Raw genomic sequence first — 19,616 nt, forward strand, 5'->3', positions numbered from 1 at the left:
ATTCTCTTCATCGTTGCCCTTGAACGGCCGCTACCTTCCTTCCTTTGTAGTCCTCCTGCTGTCTTTCTCCCTTTGTAGTGCTTGTCTGTTGTCACCTTAGGTATGTATGGGTTGTATATGTTGGCCCACCTCTGGACGATCCCTAACATGGTACTATATCAAAAACCGATATAGCAGCAGCAGGTGTGTGTCGGTGCATCAGACCTCACTGATGTAGCACAAAAGCTTGCGAACTAGGGTATGTTTGTTTCAATTGTGAGCTATGAAAAAGTGTTGTGAGCTATAAAAATACTACAAAAAAATGTTGTAAGCTATTTGGCTGAAACAACTATAAAATCAATCTCTTTATCTCTCTTTATCTCCCTTGAAACATCTGTAAAATGTCTCTCTATTTCCACTTATTTGGAAATGCCAAAAACTGAAAGCCAAAAGTAAGATCCAAGGTGCTATGAAAATTGTACTACTTGAAATTTAAAGCAACTATTTCTGGAAAGGCCGTTTTAGATAATTATATTCTACCTGTTTGGTTGGTCTTTTGCTTTTTAACAGCAGAAGCAGCCTAACATAAATAACACCATGGAGCAATGCCAAAAAAGAAAAGAAAAGAAAAGAAAAGTGTGTAGGCCAAGTGCAACTAAATGTTTAATACTCCCTCCGTTCCCGTCCCACAAAGAGTGATATTCTCACTTCTCGAGAAGTCAAACAGTTTTAACTTTAACCAAATATATATAAGAATACTAATATATAAGAATATTAATATTTATAGTATATAATTAATATCATTAGATGAATCGCTAAATATGTTTTCATAACAAACTTATTGAAGATATAAATGTTGCTAATATTTTTCTACAAACTTATTAAGTTTGACTAACCTGACTCTCATAGTGATACTTTTTTTTTTTGGAACGGAGGGAGTAAATCGTAATTGTAACTGAAAATACTATGCTTCTTCTTCTACAGGGTGGTACCCTTGCACGATTTACACCTACCAAGAGATACTCAGCTTCGTTGTATCGATAACTGCATGTAACCAACCCGTTTTCAGCTTAGCTTGATATGCTGGGTATTTACAAACTATACGTGGCAAAACAAGGTACACCCATTTCTCGAACCTCAGCAGCCACCACTCGCAGGCTCCATCGAGCTTCGGAGGCCGTTGCCCCTGAGCGACGTGCAGTGCTCCTCAGCCTCGGACTGGGAACAGACAATCACCACTGACAGCCCATTCACATGGGCCTCCTGCATGATGTTCACAGCGTTGTCGACGGTCATCCCAGGGATCACTTTCATCAGGACCTGGACAACATACTCGCGCCTGTTGTAGTTGTCATTGTGCAGAATGACGTGGTATGGAGGTGACATTTTGCGGGATTTCCTGCAGAGCAGAAGGGCTTGGTCATAACATGGTTTCCATGTGTACAATCAGGCCAAATACTATCACAACCATTTTAGAATGGTAACAGCTCAATGACATCTATTTAGACAGCCTGAAAACTGAAAATGAGATAAGCTGTCAATAAGGTAGCCTGGTGTGTAGGATCACTTTTCTTACTAAGCATCAATGTGCCAATAGAGCATACACAATAATAGTAACTGCAATGTTGTCAAGTGTCATTGAAATAAGGTCACAAACATAATGGCTCTGTTCGCTTGTCTTATGAGCCGTACTATTTCAACGAACGAACAATATTTTTCTTTCACAACAAATCAGCGAACAGTACTTTCAGCCATGGCTTTTCAGCAAAGCGAACAGGGCCAATGATCGAACGAGCTATATCCCACAGGTACAGGCTCTTGAGAGAGGAGAGGACTAAAGGGTCCAACTCCAACAATTATATGACGCAATTTGCCATGTTCAAGACATGTTATTGTGGTTTCAAAGTAATTAAAGCCCTACCAAAAGAAATACTTCTATAGTTCTATGAGCTGATATTCCTGGCAAACCACCATAAACTACAGAGTTTATAGGAGAAAAAGAAATCTACAACAGCAGCAAACCTCCTTCAATCATTGGGAACAGGCTGCAATGCTGCACCATTCATTAATCCTGGCACTGAAATGAACTAGGTATACTCCAGCACTAGCCAATTTATTCACTAATGCTTATACATGAAGGAATGCAATAAGTATATGTAATGTAACTCTGGAGGTGAAGCATGAACCTCTTTTACACAACATTAAAACTACACATCTTAGCGTAAGAACACCCCAAACTAGAAGCAACCATATAACCTACCAACTGTGGCAATAGGTACTAGCTGTCCAAGAAATTTCTCCCTCCATACCAAAGCAGACTAAAAGATAGCATTGCATTTGATTCCATGATGAGGCCCAGTTGATGATGGTAACATCAAAAACAAGTTTCTGGAAAAGCGAAGGAACTTGCACATGGCAATACGAAAATAGATGTGCAGCCATCAAGTTCAGTTGGAAGTACTCCTTACCCTTAAGTGTCTATGGAATACTTCAGTTATTCTTTTTGTGCACGAATAAATTGTTAAGTGTTCTTCCAGTAACCACAGTGAAACGGATACGGAGTAGTTGGCAACTTCTTTGCCTGTTTGAAACCACTTAATGATGTATTTGTGATTGATCAGCTTTTTCAAACTAAGAGCGTAACTCAGACAACGCAAAACTCATATCCCCACAGTTCTGGAAGTTAAACTTACTAAGAATTGAAAAACAGAGGTGATAGTGGATGACACTTACTTCACATCAAATTCAGACTGACGACCAGGGGTAGTTTTCTCTACTGGCCGATCAAGCACACCACCTTTGCCTGGTGCAGATGCTGACAGAGCCATAGGAATTGCAAGACTTTGGCATCTTCCCTTGTAAATGAAAGATCTATCTCCTGCACAACATGAAGAAAATCAACACGAAAGATTATATCAGAAAGTCTGCAAGAGTAATCATGGACCTATGACATGATAAACAATATTTCCATGTAAATTGGAAGTCATCATATAGCTAGCACAGTTCTTGATTGCACATTTGTGCCTCCAGACTGAAAACAAAATGAACGAAAATGGAGTAATAGCCTTATGATCATACAACAATAAACAGGACTATAAGGTTGAGGATTAGTTGGTGATAGAGCAAGATTTCCTACGCATTTCAAGTGAGGGTATGGTATGGTGGATTCAATCACCATCTTAGTCATTTGGGGTTTTCAAGAACACCATCAAGAATAATCAGCAACTAGTAACGGCCAGCAAGGAATAATGCACCTGTGGAGAATGGCAGGCAGCTGCAACTGATTGTTTACTTCAATAGTAGTTTAAATTTCAGCTTCCATTGTAGACTGTATTTATTTTCCTGTAAATGGACCTACTGTGCAATATAACAGCTGCTAGTCTACTACCACCGAAATCTGTTTGCATAGGTGACTTGGCAGTTGGAACCGGTTGTTAATATGTATGTAATCTGGACTAGAAAAATGGGAAGAGCTGTAGTGCAAAACACAGTCAATGAATAAAGCATACTGAAGCAATCAAACAGGGAACTAACAGCTAGCTGATTGAAAATGCCAATGAAGTCAACCACTTAACCTTCACCTTGCCACTAACTAGAACAGACGCGACAATTTCACCACACATCGGTTCCACGTCAGGCGGCCATTCCATGGCAGGAAACGGAAGGATTCTCTCTTCACAGTATTGGCAGTAACGGCAAAATCCTTGCCAAAGCGGAACAGCACTTGTCCGCTCTCATACTCCGTGGAATCCCCCGACAGTTCTAGCTCCACAGGAACCGCGTGAACAGCACGAATCCTACTTGCCCTATTGACCTTATCCACTGAAAGGTACTAAGAAGTGCTACTAACTACTTACTCCCAAAATCGCATCCAAATTCTAACAAACTGACAAAACGGAGCCAGAATCGGGAGCGAGGGAGACGGAGCACCTGCCACGGCGTGGCGATTCGGGAGGCGGCTCGCCGCGGAGAGCGCAACACGGCTGGGCACCGCGGCCTCCATGTCGCCGACCGCCGTCGCCGCACCTCGGAGATTCTGTAATCCTGGGGCCGAGCTCAGCTGCCGCGGTGGTGATGCTCCGTGGGCCGGTCGACGTGCGGTTTGGAGGCACCGGATTATTTGTGGCCCAGTAATTTGGTAGGCGTCGCGGGAGCGCCACCTGTTAGGCCAGCGCCAGTCCGAGCGGTCCGGGCCTCTGGGCCACTGGTCTCTGCAGATTTTTTTTTTTCTCCGTTCCGACGCCTGAAACTTGATGAGGCCTTGGTTGAATTACCATTGTGCCCTTCGGGTTTGGTGGAGTCTGGAAAAGGCGGTCCCAATGGCCCAATGGGGTATTTCATTTCGTCACCCTTTGGTTGCTGCTCCAAGTAGAAGAATTTTATTAAATTCAAATCATTTTTAAACTCATAAGGTTAATCGTGAAAATTTTTATGGGAAGCAACTCGTTGGGGTCATATTTTTATGAAAATTTTCATGGTTTTTTATTTCGGATTAATAATTAGCCTTCCTTTTTAAGCCATTTCTATGTGAGGCAATGTTTTATTTGAGCTTCTTGCACTCAATTAATTTGATTGTATTGGTCACTCTCAAATATACTAATCATTAAAGGACCTAGCTAGGCCATCTATGTATTGTCCAGCAGGAGACTAAGGTAGGGACATAACTTAATAAAGTTTGTTTTGACCAAGGTAGAATAAAGAACCCAAACTACTCAGTGAGGTTTTTTTCTAGACAATCCTTCGATCGAACAGGAACTTCCTCTTGCCGCTGCCAAGCTAGAGTCTAGATCCTTCTTCTATTCTTTATATGATGGCCCCGTTCGCTTCGCTAAAAAAATAAACTGAAATACTGTTCCGACTGATTTATTATGAGAGAAAAATACTGTTCCGGCTGAAAAGACAAGTCGAAAAGTACGAATTATAAGACAAGCGAACAGGGCCGATAGGTGGGAATACATTTAGGACCCCACTCCTTCGGTTCCCAGCCATGCTAGTTTCACCACTCTTCAAATGGATTTCGAGCTCAGATCTCCTTGGCAAACATAATTTTTTTTGGCTTCTTCTAATTAAGGGACAAACTGGATACTACAAACTTTCTCAAGAGAAAGAACAAGCACCTCGAGAGCAACAATTATGTTCTATGCAATTCATGAGTTGAGAAAACACATATGCATCTTTTGTGTGCCCTTTCAGTCAGTCCCGTTAGACCTCTCTACTCATTGTCTAGAATCTATCACTCCAACAATTGGATATGATTATTGAAGTAAGAAACTTTAGTTTGTGCATTTTCAAGGAACTAGTTATTACTTCTTGTTGCACCATTTGGAAGCACTGCAATAGTGCCATATTTGATAACGGTCGCTGCTCCCTTTCCCATTGGAAGTCACAAAATAGAGACTAGCTTACCTCGGTCTGTATCAAGGACAAGTCAAAATTTAAGGGACTTTTGCGATTTTGGCTAGAGATATTCTCTTAAGTTAGTTGTTTCTTGTTGTTCCCATCCAAAAAAAACTCGGGAATGGTAACATTTATGAATAAATTTTAAACACAGGTAGATGAGTAATTTTTAATTAAATGAGGATGGGAACATGTCCTTAAATTCCAAAACAATATGCATCGTATGATTTGTTTTGTTTCAATTTTAGTTAATGTTGTATGACATATTTTCTAATATGCACTATTGGTGAAATTTCTTTTGTTTGACAACATGATATCAAGCCTATAACTTTCTTTATTTTTCTATATTAGTGTGTTACACACATAAAAGTATTGATAATATCATTTTTATAAACATAATCTAATTAAAATCCTCTATACGTTACCTCTTCTTCTCTAAGGTTCGTAATAACAACATGAGGCACGGGTGAAAGAGGAGAAGACGAAGTAGAGGCAAGTAGGAATGGCAATTGGGACCTAATCCACGATTTCCCGTAAGGAATTCCCTTAATAGGAGGTAGTGGATGGTAAGATTTTTGTCTCAACATACCAAGAAACAGGGAAAATTCATCCCTTGAGTCTGGCGGGGGCGAGGATGGTTCTCTGTCCCTCTCCCTACGTCCCCACTTTGTAGCCCACTTGCCATTGGCCCATTATAGCCCACCAACCCAAAACACACTCCTAGCCCTAATCCTCGAGGGTCAAGGACCCAATGTCCCAACACAACCACAATCGCCCCTCTCTCCTACACTCGTGTGGTCATGCCTACTCTGTTTCGAGCAGCCAAGCCATCGCCGCCGCCATCGAGGAGCAATAAGAGGAAGAATATGTCTATGTCATGTTTAAGGAGAAAGAGGATGGTTGCGTCGTCGCCACTGTAGGAGAGAAAGAGATGATGGTGCCACGAAGGAAATTAAAAGGGACGATAATGTCTCTGAGGAGGAGGATTCGACCACCATGGATGAAGAAGAGGAGGACGATTCGACCACCATGGATGAGAAAGAGGAGGGCACCTCCATCGCTAGCTAAGGGAAGGACTGATGCTCCTTTCGTGGTTGAGAAGTTGGGAAAAAAGGTGCAAACCACTCAATCTCCACTTCCCTAGTCCTCCTCCTTTATTTGAGTTTGTCATATTTACTCTTTGTCGTTGAAGCAAGGATGAGGATCCCCACAATGATAGATTTCTTACGTGAGAGCAGGGGTGGGGAAAAATACTCCCTGATGGACGTAGCGGTAGGGACAGGGATGGGGAGTCATCCCTGATGGAAATTCCCCATTGCCATCGCTAGAGGCAAGGGTAGTGAGCTTTAACATGGAAACAATATATATACTAACTAGCAATTTAGAGTGGGAAAAGGTATTTTTGTTTGCATGATAAAAATAAAACAGTATAGTTTTGAGTGGACTAGACATGTGGAATGAAATATTGGGGTCGTTTGGCACTTCTCTAGCTCTAAGCATTATTGGAGTTCTCATCCCTAAGACTCGACCTCAAGAAATCCTTGAAGATTGTGGGTATATTAAGTGTATTTGTCTGAGCAATTGTGCTATTGAGTTTAAATAAATAAATTTGTTAGATACCTTATTTTATCATACAAATTAATTAACTCAATCCATATCATGCATGGATTTCAGAGGTTGGAGCTATGTCATACAATCCGAATGACCAATAAAGATTCTTTTACTAAATAATATACTCCCTTTGTCCCAAAATAAATCAACTTCTAGAGTTTCTAAGTCAAGTTATTTTAAGTTTGACCAAATTTATAGAAAATGACACCAATATTTATGCCATATGTGCCACTAGATACACCATGAAATGTATTTCATACTCAACTTATTTAGTGTCGTATATAGATATTATTATTCTTTACTATCAAGTTGGCTAAACTCAAAATAGTTTGACTTATAGTGATTTTAGGAGTTGATTTATTTTGGGACAGAGGTAGTTCTGTATATATAGATGTAGTACATAGGATGATATGAACAGCATGCATACTTTAGCATGCATACTTTCTGAGACTTTTGAACCTTTTAGTGAGAGTTTCTCAACTTTTTAAACAAAGGGAGAACATTACTTAACTCTTTGCTTTATGATTCACTAGCTTAGCCAACTCTTCTCATCATCCTAAAAGGCTCGATCCTTACTGCTTCACATCAGTAATGATTGCTTGTCAATCCTTCACATGTCTCAATTAACCATGTTCCCACACAGGTGGGTTCAGACAAAGCCCCCACTGTGATAATCATGAAGAGGACGGTAATCATATTGGGATGGGGGTCTTTGCGTGCCTGCGTGCAGATATACAAAAGTAGAGGCATGGTGCACACCTCGCTTCATGCGCGCGCACGGCCGGCCCCCGCGCTTCAGCGTAGCACAACGCAGCACATGCAGTGCAGCTTTTTGCTTTTAGAGCCCTGCCGGCTTCTAGTTTTGTCCCATGCATGTTTCTCGTTGTATATATAGAAATGCACTACTACCCTGCTAGCTCTGATATCTCTCTCGCGAGAGAGCTGAGAGAGCCTGATCGGAAGAAAGTCCAAAAAGAAACGAGAACACACAAATTGATGTTGAAGTAGGTTTGAAGGCATCCAGGAAATCTAGCGTGGTCCTTTATGTCCGTTCATCAAGAATAGCCAAATGGAGTAGGGAGTCCTGTTCGGAATCCCAAGGATCTCTATATACTCGACACTAAACTCCTTTTTACGTGCATATATATACAAAATATCCAAATTCAATATATAGGGAGTATATATTACACTTCTTGATCATGCATCATGTAGCAGTAAATTATGTGTGTGGATATTTACTGGAGCCACGCTTGATACAATAAGTTAGTAAAAAGTATGATAAGGACCTATCACACAACGATTGAACGCAGAATAAGGGCGTTCGGTTATTCAGGAACGGAGACAGGAATCGATCCAACTGATGAATTGTTATACAAATTAATTACTCAATCATTCCAGTTGGAAATAGTTCCAGGACATCAATCCTAGACAACCGAACAAGCCCTAAAAGTTGTAACAATACCGTTGCCATATATATATATCGTCAAAGCATTTTATGTTTTTATAAATAATATACATATTAGTCATCAATCGTAAAAAGAATGAATTATTTTCTACTCGAAGTACTATTTCTGAGCTCCAGAGGTGCTATAATCAATAATGCTTGTCAAATACAAATACCACTTATCTCTCTTTGAGTCTTTGTGCTCACAAATTAATTTGATGACATGCAAATATAAAAATATCCGATCCTTTGTCATGCTGGTGCGCCATACATACTTCCTTTTTTTAATTGATGGCATGCAAATTAAATTGACAAGGCATTGCTGCAAAACGTAGCTCACGCGTGCATGTGGCGGGGACATGGAGTATTTGTATTGCAATATTTTAGACAACTGTTTTTTTTTCTTTGCATAAATCTACGTGCCACATTTTTCCTAGAAAAAAAATAAAACTACCAATTATATATATAAACCTAAGTGAATTTTAATTTGAATTTACAACGCCATCCATCAATATAATCCACTCAACTTGGGCTCGTTTGGTAGAGCTTCGACTCCGTCTAAAAGGGCTCTGACTCCTCACGTGGAGCAGCTTCTTTGGCAGAAACGTTTGGGCAAAAACGGCTCCAGTGGCAGTTTTATAATAACTTGTATTGTGTTTGTGACTATTTTTTTTTTCGGGTCTGACTCCTCTGCAAAAAAAAAAAAAGGTTCTGGCTCCTTCGAACTCCTTGCAAGGAGACGTTTTAAGATGCCCATTTGCCAGGGCTTTTTGCTGAGAAGTCGCAAGAAGCCATGAAAGGTCCTAATATTGTTAGAGGAGGGGTGAATAGCCTATTTAAAAATCTACAAAATCAACTAGAGCAATTTGATTAGTATGACAAATAGCGAAATACAAGCTTGCTCTAGCTCTATAAGGGTTGCAAGCCACCTATCCAACAATTCTAGTTGCAATGATTACTAAGCACACAACTTGCAATGTTACTACTCACTAAGAGCTCTCAATCTTGCTACTCTAAAGAGCTCCACTAGATGAACTTAAAATAACAAAGCAAGCTCTCAATTCTAATTACACTAAAGAGCTTGCCACAACTAGTTTGCAAAAATATAAATGAGTGAGTAGGGTGATTATACCGCCATGTAGAGGAGTGAACCAATCACAAGATGAATACTAAACCAGTCACCTGGAGAATACCAAAGAGCAAGAGACAACCAATTTTTCTCCTGAGGTTCACGTGCTTGCCAGCACGCTAGTCCCTGTTGTGTCGACCAACACTTGGTGGTTCTGCGGTTAAGAGGTGTTGCACGAACCTCGTCCACACAATTGGACACCGCAAGAACCTACCCACAAGTGAGGTAACTCAATGACACGAGCAATCCACTAGAGTAACATTTTGGCTCTCTGTCGGGGAAGGCACAAGACCCCTCACAATCACCACGATCGGAGCCGGAGACAATCACCAACCTCCGCTCAACGATCCTCGCTGCTCCAAGCCATCTAGGTGGCGGCAACCACTAAGAGTAACAAGTGAATCCCGCAGCGAAACACGAATGCCACGTACCACTAGATGCAATCACTCAAGCAATGCACTTGGATTCTCTTCCAATCTCACAATAATGATAAAACAATGATGAGATGAGTGAGAGGGCTTTGGCTAAGCTCACAAGGTTGCTATGTCAATGCAAATGGCCAAGAGAGTGAGCTTGAGCCGGCAATGGGGCTTAAATAGAAGCCCCCCCCACGAAATAGAGTCGTTGTACCTCTCCATTGGGCACAACTCGGGGTGACCGGATGCTCCGATCAGTACGACCGGACTGCAAGACCCCAGCGTCCGGTCGCCCGATGCTTGCCAGTGTCATCAGCTTCAAACGCCGATTGCCCGATCTCAACGGTCAAGTGATGACCGGACGCGTCAGTTAGAAAGTGACCGGACGTAGTACTCCAGCGTACGGTCGTTTCCAGTAAGGTTCCAAACGTGAAATTTTATGATGCTTGACCGGACTCACCCGGCGTCCGGTCACTCAACGTTTCCTCTGTGCGCCTCACGTCAGCGTACGTCAGCACTGACCGGACATACCCTGCCAGCGTCCGGTCAGTTTACACGCCAGCGTCCGGTCACAAGACCGAGACCGTGTGCTTACTGCTGTCACTGACCGGACTCTGAACCCAGCGTCCGGTCACTCTGTGAACCTGTCTTTTCTATATAGGGCGCCGGTGGCACCGTCGGACTGTCCGCATGGTGAAGTTTTCTAACCCTTGCTCAAATGTGCCAACCACCAAGTGTATCACCTTGTGCACATGTGTTAGCATATTTTTACAAATACTTTCAAGGGTGTTAGCATTCCACTAGATCCTAGATGCATATGCAATGAGTTAGAGCATCTAGTGGCACTTTGATAACCGCATTTCAATACGAGTTTCACCCCCTCTTAATAGTACTGCTATCTGACCTAAATGTGATCACACTCGCTAAGTGTCTTGATCACCGAAACAAAATGACTCCTACTATTTATACCTTTGCCTTGAGCCTTTTATTTTTCTCTTTCTTCTTTTCAAGTTTAAGCATTTGATCATCACCATGCCATCACCATCGTCATGATCTTCGCTATTGCTTCATTACTTGGAGTAGTGCTATCTATCTCATAAATACTTTGATAAACTAGGTTAGCACTTAGGGTTTCATCAGTTAACCAAAACCAAACTAGAGCTTTTAAGCCGGAGCCGAGAAGCCCTGCTAAATGGGTAAGTAGCATATATCAACAACTCTGACTATCATCAAGCAAACCGCATGATGACTACCACACTTGAAACCATGCAGTTTTTGCACCCTTTCATCTGAACACGTAGTAGGCTACATTGTACTTTAGATTATTAGAGAACTAGAATAGTTTTGGTGTACAAAAAAATATGAGATATTTGTATTATACGATGTATATTGGCATGTAATAAATAACAAAAGGACCAAGCAACTGAATGTTCTATGAGAGCTTTGGATTATAGATATATAAAAAACTGGAGCCCACGTAGCTAGGGAAAATAAAAGACTGCCTTGATCTGGCCTTTAGAGAAATTACATTGCATGGCCATGGGATAGGAATGAAAAAAAGGAGAAAATAGCTTTAAGGCAAGGTATTGATCAAAGATATTGCCTACGTCGTTTGATGCCATTTTAAATAATGCCCTCTCTCTTTTATCTAGGTCCTCTGGAAGTCATCAATTTATTTGTTGCATGAAGCAAGGTGATCCCCACTCCAAAACACTAAGTATGACAATTTGATAGGGCTCGATCGAATTCAGTGATGAGTGACTACAGAAAGACAGAAATTGGGATAGTTCACCATCATGGTAATATTTGTACATATATACTTAACAACAGTATGCACATATATCTTAATATCTACTGCTAGCTCTGTGGTATTGGATTATATATATGTGCAGAATAAAGCAGTCACTGATTTGTCCATACAAGATAAATACTCCCTATGTCCCATAAAAAGAGTCGGACTCGTGATGGTAAAACTTTATTAAATTTGACTAGATTTATAGAAATATTAGCAATATTTATATCTCCAAATAAATTTATTATAAAAATATATTCAAACATTTATTCAATGATACTAATTATGTACCATAATTGTTAATATTTTGTTATATATACTCGGTTAAAGTTAAAGATAGTTAACTTTTTGGGAAGCGAGAATGACTATTTTTATGCGAGGGAGTACATATATAGGAGAGAAAAAAGATGCTATATATCACCAACAATAATAACATTACCAAATTGATACTTAAGAAGATTTGTACAGATCGAATGAGCTCTGGAGAAAACTAATCATGAGATCAGAACATGTGAGGCCGGCAAAAAGATGAACAGAATGTATAACATTAGCATGCACAAATGTATTGGCAATGGGATGCAAACGACAAGATGATGAAATGTGAAAAAGAGTGAAGCTAGCTCCATGCATGGCACACTGAAGAAATGAGCAACGCCACCAATTCCATCTCCCATTATATTAACCCAAAGATTATACATGTGTACACCCTTATCAACACCCCCATGCATTTTACGAGCGGTTTATCAATAACCTCTCAAATTTCCCCCTCTCCCCAATACATACGCGAACTAAGTAAAAACTTAAAAAAGCACCACAAAGATATATAAGGGATACACATAAAACTCTCCCTCTGCTAACTTGCACGTCCATGTTTCCATTTTCTTTCTCTCATGCACACACACAACAAAAAAAAGAGCCAGCTCGTTCCAAGTTTGAAGTGACTATAGCTTTATAACTATACTAATTAACTTGAGAGTTTCAGAAGCTAGCTAGCCATGCAAGCATGCTTGCATATTTCATGCATGCTAGCATCGATGGAGGTATGGCGCTAGCTAGCTAGCTACGGAGTACTAGCTACTAGCTAGTTTTAGCACGCTAAAGCGAACCTTGCTCATGCGCACCGTTCATGCGCTGCCTCTTGATGCTCCCGCCGCCGCCGCTAGACGAGGACGTGTCGCCGCTGCTCGCCGTCTTGCGGTCCATGACGCCGCGCAACGCCTCCTGGATCGACGCGACGAGCTCGTGCCTCTGGTTGGACGACGAGGCGGCGGCGGCGGCGGCGGAGCAGGCTTCGCCGACGTCGTCGTCGCCGTCGTTCCCTTGGCCCTCTCCTCCTTCTTCCTCCTCCTCGTCGTCGTCGGCGGTGGTGATGAGGAGCACGTTGCGGACGCGGCCGCCAAGCGTGGCGATCTCAGCGCGGCGCGCGCGCAGGCGGAGCGCGGCGAGCGCGCGGGCGATGTCGGGGATGAGGCCGACGCGGTCCTCGCAGCACAGCGACGCCCGCACGACGAGCCTTCCGTCGCCGTCCTCCGCGGCGTCCACCGCCAGGTCGTCCGCCTCCGTAGGCAGGAGCTGCAGGTGCTGCCGCGCCGCCGCTGCCGGCTCCTCCCCCTCGAGCACCGCCGACGTCTGCCGCTTCAGCTCCTTGACGTGCTCGATCACCTCGGCCAGCAGCGACGCCTTGTCCGTCTGCAAGCGAGCGAGCGAGACGAGACCCAAACGACCCACGCCATCAGGAAACAGCAACAGAACAGATCAGAGCCATCATTAGGTGCTTGAAAATCAACACATGGAACTAGCGTCGCATGCATGCAAATATGATTGCGCATACCGCATATGGCGAGATGAGTACAGCTACAGTAGTGGCTCTAACTAGCTGGCGAGTGGCGACTGGTGTGTGTGTGTGCGCGCGCGCAAGTAGGCGCGGTGGCTGCAGGTGTAGTGGCGGTAGGAGAGGAGAGAGAGGGCGTGCAGCAGCAGTGGCGATTGAGTGGTGCGAGTGCATGCGAGCATGGAAGAAAAGCTACAAAAATGGCGCGCGTGGGTGCAGCCTTTGCATGCGCGGCCTCCAGCCGGCCTCCCTGCCTGCCGCTTTTGGGGTGAGGCGCCTGATCATGAGCTCTGACACGAGCGTGCGCGCTTGTCTTGCACGGGCCGCTCGATCTCCCCGCAGGAGTGCACAGGAGCGCAGCAGGGGAAGCAGGGCGCGCGCGCGGGGTCTCCCACGAGCCCAAAGCCTTCTGCGTGCCATGTCAGCTGCTGCTACCTATGACCATTTTTTTTTCACTTGATGGTCTAACCTATGACCATCTCATCTTGTCTTTGTTTGTCCCCTTTGTAGTTTGTCCTAACTTGAGAGGCCCTACCTTTGGTTGGAGAACATACTAGGGGTAGAAAATTTCCGTGGACTTTACTTGTATAGGATTCCAAATATCTATCTATCTCTGGCGACGAAGATCCCGTGAAACGAAATTCCTGTCTCAAAGTATATATGATCATTGTAAACATATATGGCATTAGTCAGCAGGGAAACTAATAAAGATTAAGAAATGTGGACTTGGCAGTGCCTCTTGATTTCAAGCATGTAATTATGCTATGGGTGCTGACTGCTGAGGGATTGTAGAGCCGGCACGCCGGCCTGTGTCACTAGCCGGTGTCGACAGAAACTGGCTAAGCTATCTAGTCTAGGTAGGTAGCTCGGCTACATCCTGTGTCACCCTATAAGCTGTTAGCTGTGTGCTTAACTACTTCTGTAATCAAGGGCGATTTCCTTGTCGTCTGCTGGATCTGAATTGAACAGTGGGGTGATCAACCCAAGCCGGATTGATCTCGCGATTGCGCATCTCTGCAGGGCCACCAAGCTGCTGGCAGGTTCGTTCTAGGGTTTGGCCATGGATCATGGATCTGCACGCAGTTAGCATGTGGCCCGGGGATGTACATGCAGATGCAGGTAGGTAGTGATGGCACGGGTAACCTCATGATCACCTTGGTGGTGTTGGGGAGCAGGCTGCGGAGCCTGGCGAGGTGGCTGTTGATGCGCTGGCGGCGGCGGCGCTCGGCCTCGCTGTGGCTGCGGGAGGCCGCCAGCGCCTTGGCGTCCATGATCTCCTTGGCCGTCATCCGCCCCAGCTCCGCCTGCAGGGTCCCCAGAAGGCCGGACACCATCCTCGGCCCGTGCGGCAGCAGCGCCGTCGTCCCACCACTGCTGCCTCCGGCAGCCAGCAGACCGTGCGGCGAAAGAGGCAGCGGGGTCTCTGGGCCGAACACCCCGAATTGCCCCACCCCGCCATCGCTGTACCCGCCGCCGCCGCCGAAGCCAAAAGGGCTCGCGGCGGCCGCCTCGGCGGCGCCCAAGGGCCCCGGCTGATGCGCGTGGTGTGGAGCCATGTAGGAGAACCCCGGCGCGGCGGCCGAGCCGAGCCACGGCATGAACGAAGCCGGGCCGCCGCCGTGCCCGTAGTCGGCCGCTCCTGATCCGGCGGCCTGCAGCAGGAGCGCCTCGTGGTGGCTGCCGTGGATGCCGCCGCCTTCCCACATCCCGATCGGTGGATGGATGGATGGATCGATCGGCGCCGCCCCTCTCGCAGGAGCCAGCAGGAGGTAGAGTAAGGAATTCCGTAGAGTAACGGTAGCTTGCAGTTGCTGGCTGGTGGATTCTTCTTGGGGACGGCGCGGCGGCTTCTCCTCGTGTGGGTGCTCTTGCTTGCTTCTTCTCTTTGTTTTGCCGGTCAAAGGAATGCGTGGGACGGCTGGGTGGTGGCTTTTAAACTCTTGGCTGTGTCGACCTGCCCACTGCGTCGGGCGACATCCGTGTGTGGCTTTAGGCAGTCCGCCATAGCTTTTCGCGATGTGTCGTGTGGCCTTTTCGCACCGGGGAGGGGTGAGCTGGTCGGCTAGTGGTCGATCGACACGGCTAGGGCTCACTCGTCCACGGCACTAGGCTACTTGAGGAGCTAGGGTCCGTTCGGTTAGCCTGGTTCGAGGTAGGAACCATTCTGACTTATCAACATTATATAAATTAGAATTAAGTTCATTTTTTTTTGGCCCTCAACTATTGTGTCGGTCTAATTTTAGCCCTCAACTACAAAACCGTATATTACCGGTATCCCAACTGTCAAAACCGTTCACTTTTAGCCTCTGGGCGAGGACAAGGCTGTTTTGACCGACGTTGAGCGGTTTTGACACGGAACCTCCATCTCAGTAACATGTGGGGCCCACGCGTCATCGACTCAATCCCTCCCTCTCCATCCTCACGGCCATGCCCTCGCGCTCCTGGACGCCGACGTGGAAGGCGGCCGCGGCACCGACCGCGGTAGCACACGCGCGGTCCACGAGCCAGCAGTGCCACCCAGCGCTCGCGCGCCTCCACGGCACCGTCCGCGCGCTCAGGGCGTGATGCGGCGCCGGCGGAGCCTCCTACTCCTCCAGCCACGGCCTCGCGCTCCTGGACGCCGTCCTGGCCACCCTCGGCGACCTGCTGGCCACGCCGCGGTGGCCCTCCACGACTCCGACGCCGACCAGGTCCTCAACGGCCTCCTCATGCTCGTGGACGCGTACGACACGTTCGAGTCAGCGTTGCTCGCGGCGAAGCAAAGCGTGGAGGACGCGCAGGCCAGCGCCCGACGTGGGGACTACAAGGTGGTCCCACATGTGGTCCAGGCACTGGTCCAGGAGCAGCCGGCAGCGCCTGCGGCTGACGACGACGCTGGTCCGGCGGTGGACAAGCACTCGACGGCGGCGGGCTCGGGAGGCCCCACGAACTCTACCGGATGGTGTTGCTGGAGCTGGTGGAGGGACGGTGGGCGCCGCTGCCGCCCCTGCCGTGGCCAAGCGAGAGCCTCCCCTTCTTTCTGCCAGGTGGCCACCGTGGACGGCGCCGACGGGCAGGGGAGGAAGCGGCTAGTGGTGGTTGGCGGCTGGCACCCAGAGACTTGGGCGCCGACGGACGCGGTGTTCATCTATGACTTCCTGACAGGCACGTGGCGGCGCGGCGCGCCCATGCCGGGCCCGCGCCAGTCCTTGGTCGCCTACGCGGCCATCGGCGGCGCCGTGTATGTGGCCGGCAAGCCACGACGACGAGAAGAATTCCCTGCGATCGGCGCTCGCCTATGACCCGGACGCCTACGCGTGGGCGCAGCTCCCGGACATGGCGGAGGAGCATGACGAGCCGCACGGGCTCTGTGTCGCCACCGGGGGAGGCGACAGGTTCCTCGTCGGCGGCGGGTACCCGACGCAAGCATAGGGCCTCGTGGCGCGCGACGGCGTCGCGGGAGCGACGTCGGCGTGGCGACCGGTGGCGCAGGTGCCCGAGGACACACGCACCGTGGCGACTGTCTCCGCCATCCCGGACGGCCACGTCGTGGTCATCGGAGAGGGAGGGATTGAGTCGATGACGTGTGGGCCCCACATGTCACTGAGATGGAGGTTGCGTGTCAAAACCACTCAACGTCGATCAAAACAGCCTTGCCCCCGCCCAGGTGCTAAAAGTGAACGGTTTTGACAGTTGAGGTACCGGTACTAGATGGTTTTGTAAGTTGAGGGCTAAAATTAGACCGACACAATAGTTGAGGGGGCAAAAGTAGGACTTAATCCTATAAATTAACAACTGAAAGAGCCCGCAAGGGAGTGGTGCACATCCTTGCTGATTATTTTTACTTCTTTATTAACAAACATATCCATAAGTTGCAATGGGACATTCAACTTGTTGCATGGTTAACTCAACAACTTGCAGTTTGAAGATTTATTTAGCTATCATGTAGTCACGTACTATACCTTAATGCGTGTTGCTCTAATTCATCACCATGCCTTGAACATATAACTCATATGGTGATATTGAGCCCATTGGATCCCTTTGCATTTCAATTCATTTTGGATCATACACCACACCGTGTTTGGACAGGCACAGAGATGATATTGAGCCCATTGGATCCCTATCAAATGGCCGTGAACGATGAAGGATGAAGTGACATTTTGCTTTTTGATATTATTAGAGATAGGAAAGGATAGCAAGAGACTTTTTAAAAAACTATTCGACAAGAAAAATAAGAAGTATAAAAAAATTTAAAACAACCATAATCTAGCTCAAAAGGTGAGGGACCACAATTCACACGCCTATTCTAGAGACAAGAAAACACCGCATGACAAAGGAAGCAACTCGACAAAATAGATAGATAAGAACAGCAAAGCAGCACTCTATAGCCAGCTTCCTCCACCACTTCTCCATTACAATCTTCGGTTTCTTTCCTTCCAAATATGCCACCAAAAGTAAATCATCGTCTCGCCGAAAGCTTTCTCTTGAGCCTTGTCGAAACTAATTCACCATTTCTCAACCATCTCTAGAATGACCCCCTTGTTAAATGATATTAAGGCTCTAGAGTTGCTCCTCCAAGTGAGCATCTTGTTCAAAACTTCTTTCATGTATGAACAATCTTTGCACAAGTGGGTGCAAAGTCATGTTCTAAGAAACATAACTTGCACATTGGGTAATGGGGCTAGTTATTTTTTACTAGCAAATATACCCGTAAGCTGCAATGGCACATTCAACTTGTTGCCTGGTTAACTAGACGACTTGCATCTTAGAGATTAATTTAGTGATATCGTTAGTGTTTCAATTCATCTATGAATCATAATTTATACTATGTCTGAATGTGACATGCTCTAATTCGTCACTATGTCTAAACACTTAACTCGTATAGGTATGGGAGAGACTGACAGACCATGGAAACATTTCATATTCCAATTCATTTTGGAACCACACTATTTGGATACGCTACTCTAACTTGTATAGGCATGGGAGATGTTGAGCCCATTGGATCCCCATCGTACGGTTGTGAACGATGAAGGGCGAAGAAACATTATGCCCTTTAATATTGGAGATAGGAAAGGACCACAACAGATTTAAAAAAAATATTAGCCAAGAAAAAGGAAAAGAAAAATAATACAAAAATAAAAATAACAACAACCATAGTCCATCTTACAAGGTGAGGGCCCACAACTCATACACCTATTATTGTAGAGCCAAGCAAAACCCACATGATAAATGTCTAACTTGACAAAATAGGTAGATGAGAATAGCATAGCAACACTCCATAGACAACTTTCTGCACCGCTTCTCCATTACACTCTTCAGTTTCTTCCCTTCCAAATATGCCACCAAAAGTAAGTCATCATCCCAACGAAAGTGCTCTCTTGAGCCTTGTCGAAACTGGTTCAAAATTCTCCACCATTTGTAGAATGACTCCCTTTGTTAAATGATATTAAGGCTCTAGAGTTACTACTCCAAGTGAGCATAATGTTTGTTAACGTGCTCTAAGCTTCCAATAATGTTAGAATCCCAACCCCCCGCACGGACAAGAACTCCCTCTCTGTTTTGTAGCTCTAGTAAGGTCATCGGAGGGCTCTGATGCCATATTTGAATTCTCCCCCATGCATCTGTGCACTATTCCTAAGCTCCCATGCTCACCTCTTCAGTGCCAAAAGTGAGGGTATGCATTGAAGATTTCCACTATTCCTAGGGTAGTGCTCTAATCTTCAGTGGTCACCAAAGAGCTCTGGCGTGGTAGTAAAAGTACTCCACTTTTCTCAAACCTTTTGAAATGGCTAACTCTGAATAGGTCTCCCATAGGATGACCAACACCTTTGACACTTGAGTTAGCATTTATCAAAGGTTTTCACTTGAGATCTCAGCATGCCACTCAATCCTAATGCATATGCAATGTTAGATCACTCAAGGGGCACTAGATAACTGCATTAGAAACAAGACTTGCCCCCTTTATAGTACAACCATCTATCCTATGAACCCGACCATTTGCACTTCTCTAATCACCTTATGGCCGGTGAAACAATCTT

The 19,616-nt window shown here is 45.6% G+C and overlaps 2 protein-coding genes and 1 pseudogene across 2 annotated transcripts; 1 reads left to right on the forward strand and 2 right to left on the reverse strand.

The window, feature by feature from the left end:
* Positions 1-996: 996 nt before the first annotated feature.
* On the reverse strand, positions 997-4,098 carry LOC136501712 (ATP-dependent Clp protease adapter protein CLPS1, chloroplastic). The gene is made up of 3 exons (XM_066497237.1): positions 3,910-4,098; positions 2,713-2,857; positions 997-1,378 (listed from the first exon to the last, which is right to left on the reverse strand). The coding sequence occupies exons 1-3, from the start codon at positions 3,980-3,982 to the stop codon at positions 1,117-1,119; spliced, it is 480 nt and encodes a 159-aa protein (XP_066353334.1). The 5' UTR covers positions 3,983-4,098; the 3' UTR covers positions 997-1,116.
* Positions 4,099-12,359: 8,261 nt separating this feature from the next.
* LOC136500924 (transcription factor AIG1-like) lies at positions 12,360-15,528 on the reverse strand. The gene is made up of 2 exons (XM_066496404.1): positions 14,754-15,528; positions 12,360-13,457 (listed from the first exon to the last, which is right to left on the reverse strand). The coding sequence occupies exons 1-2, from the start codon at positions 15,303-15,305 to the stop codon at positions 12,864-12,866; spliced, it is 1,146 nt and encodes a 381-aa protein (XP_066352501.1). The 5' UTR covers positions 15,306-15,528; the 3' UTR covers positions 12,360-12,863.
* Positions 15,529-16,163: 635 nt separating this feature from the next.
* On the forward strand, positions 16,164-17,268 carry LOC136499907 (uncharacterized; annotated as a pseudogene).
* The last annotated feature ends 2,348 nt before the right edge of the window (positions 17,269-19,616 follow it).

Source organism: Miscanthus floridulus, chromosome 13 (assembly GCF_019320115.1).
Source record: "Miscanthus floridulus cultivar M001 chromosome 13, ASM1932011v1, whole genome shotgun sequence".
Lineage (NCBI taxonomy): Eukaryota > Viridiplantae > Streptophyta > Magnoliopsida > Poales > Poaceae > Miscanthus > Miscanthus floridulus.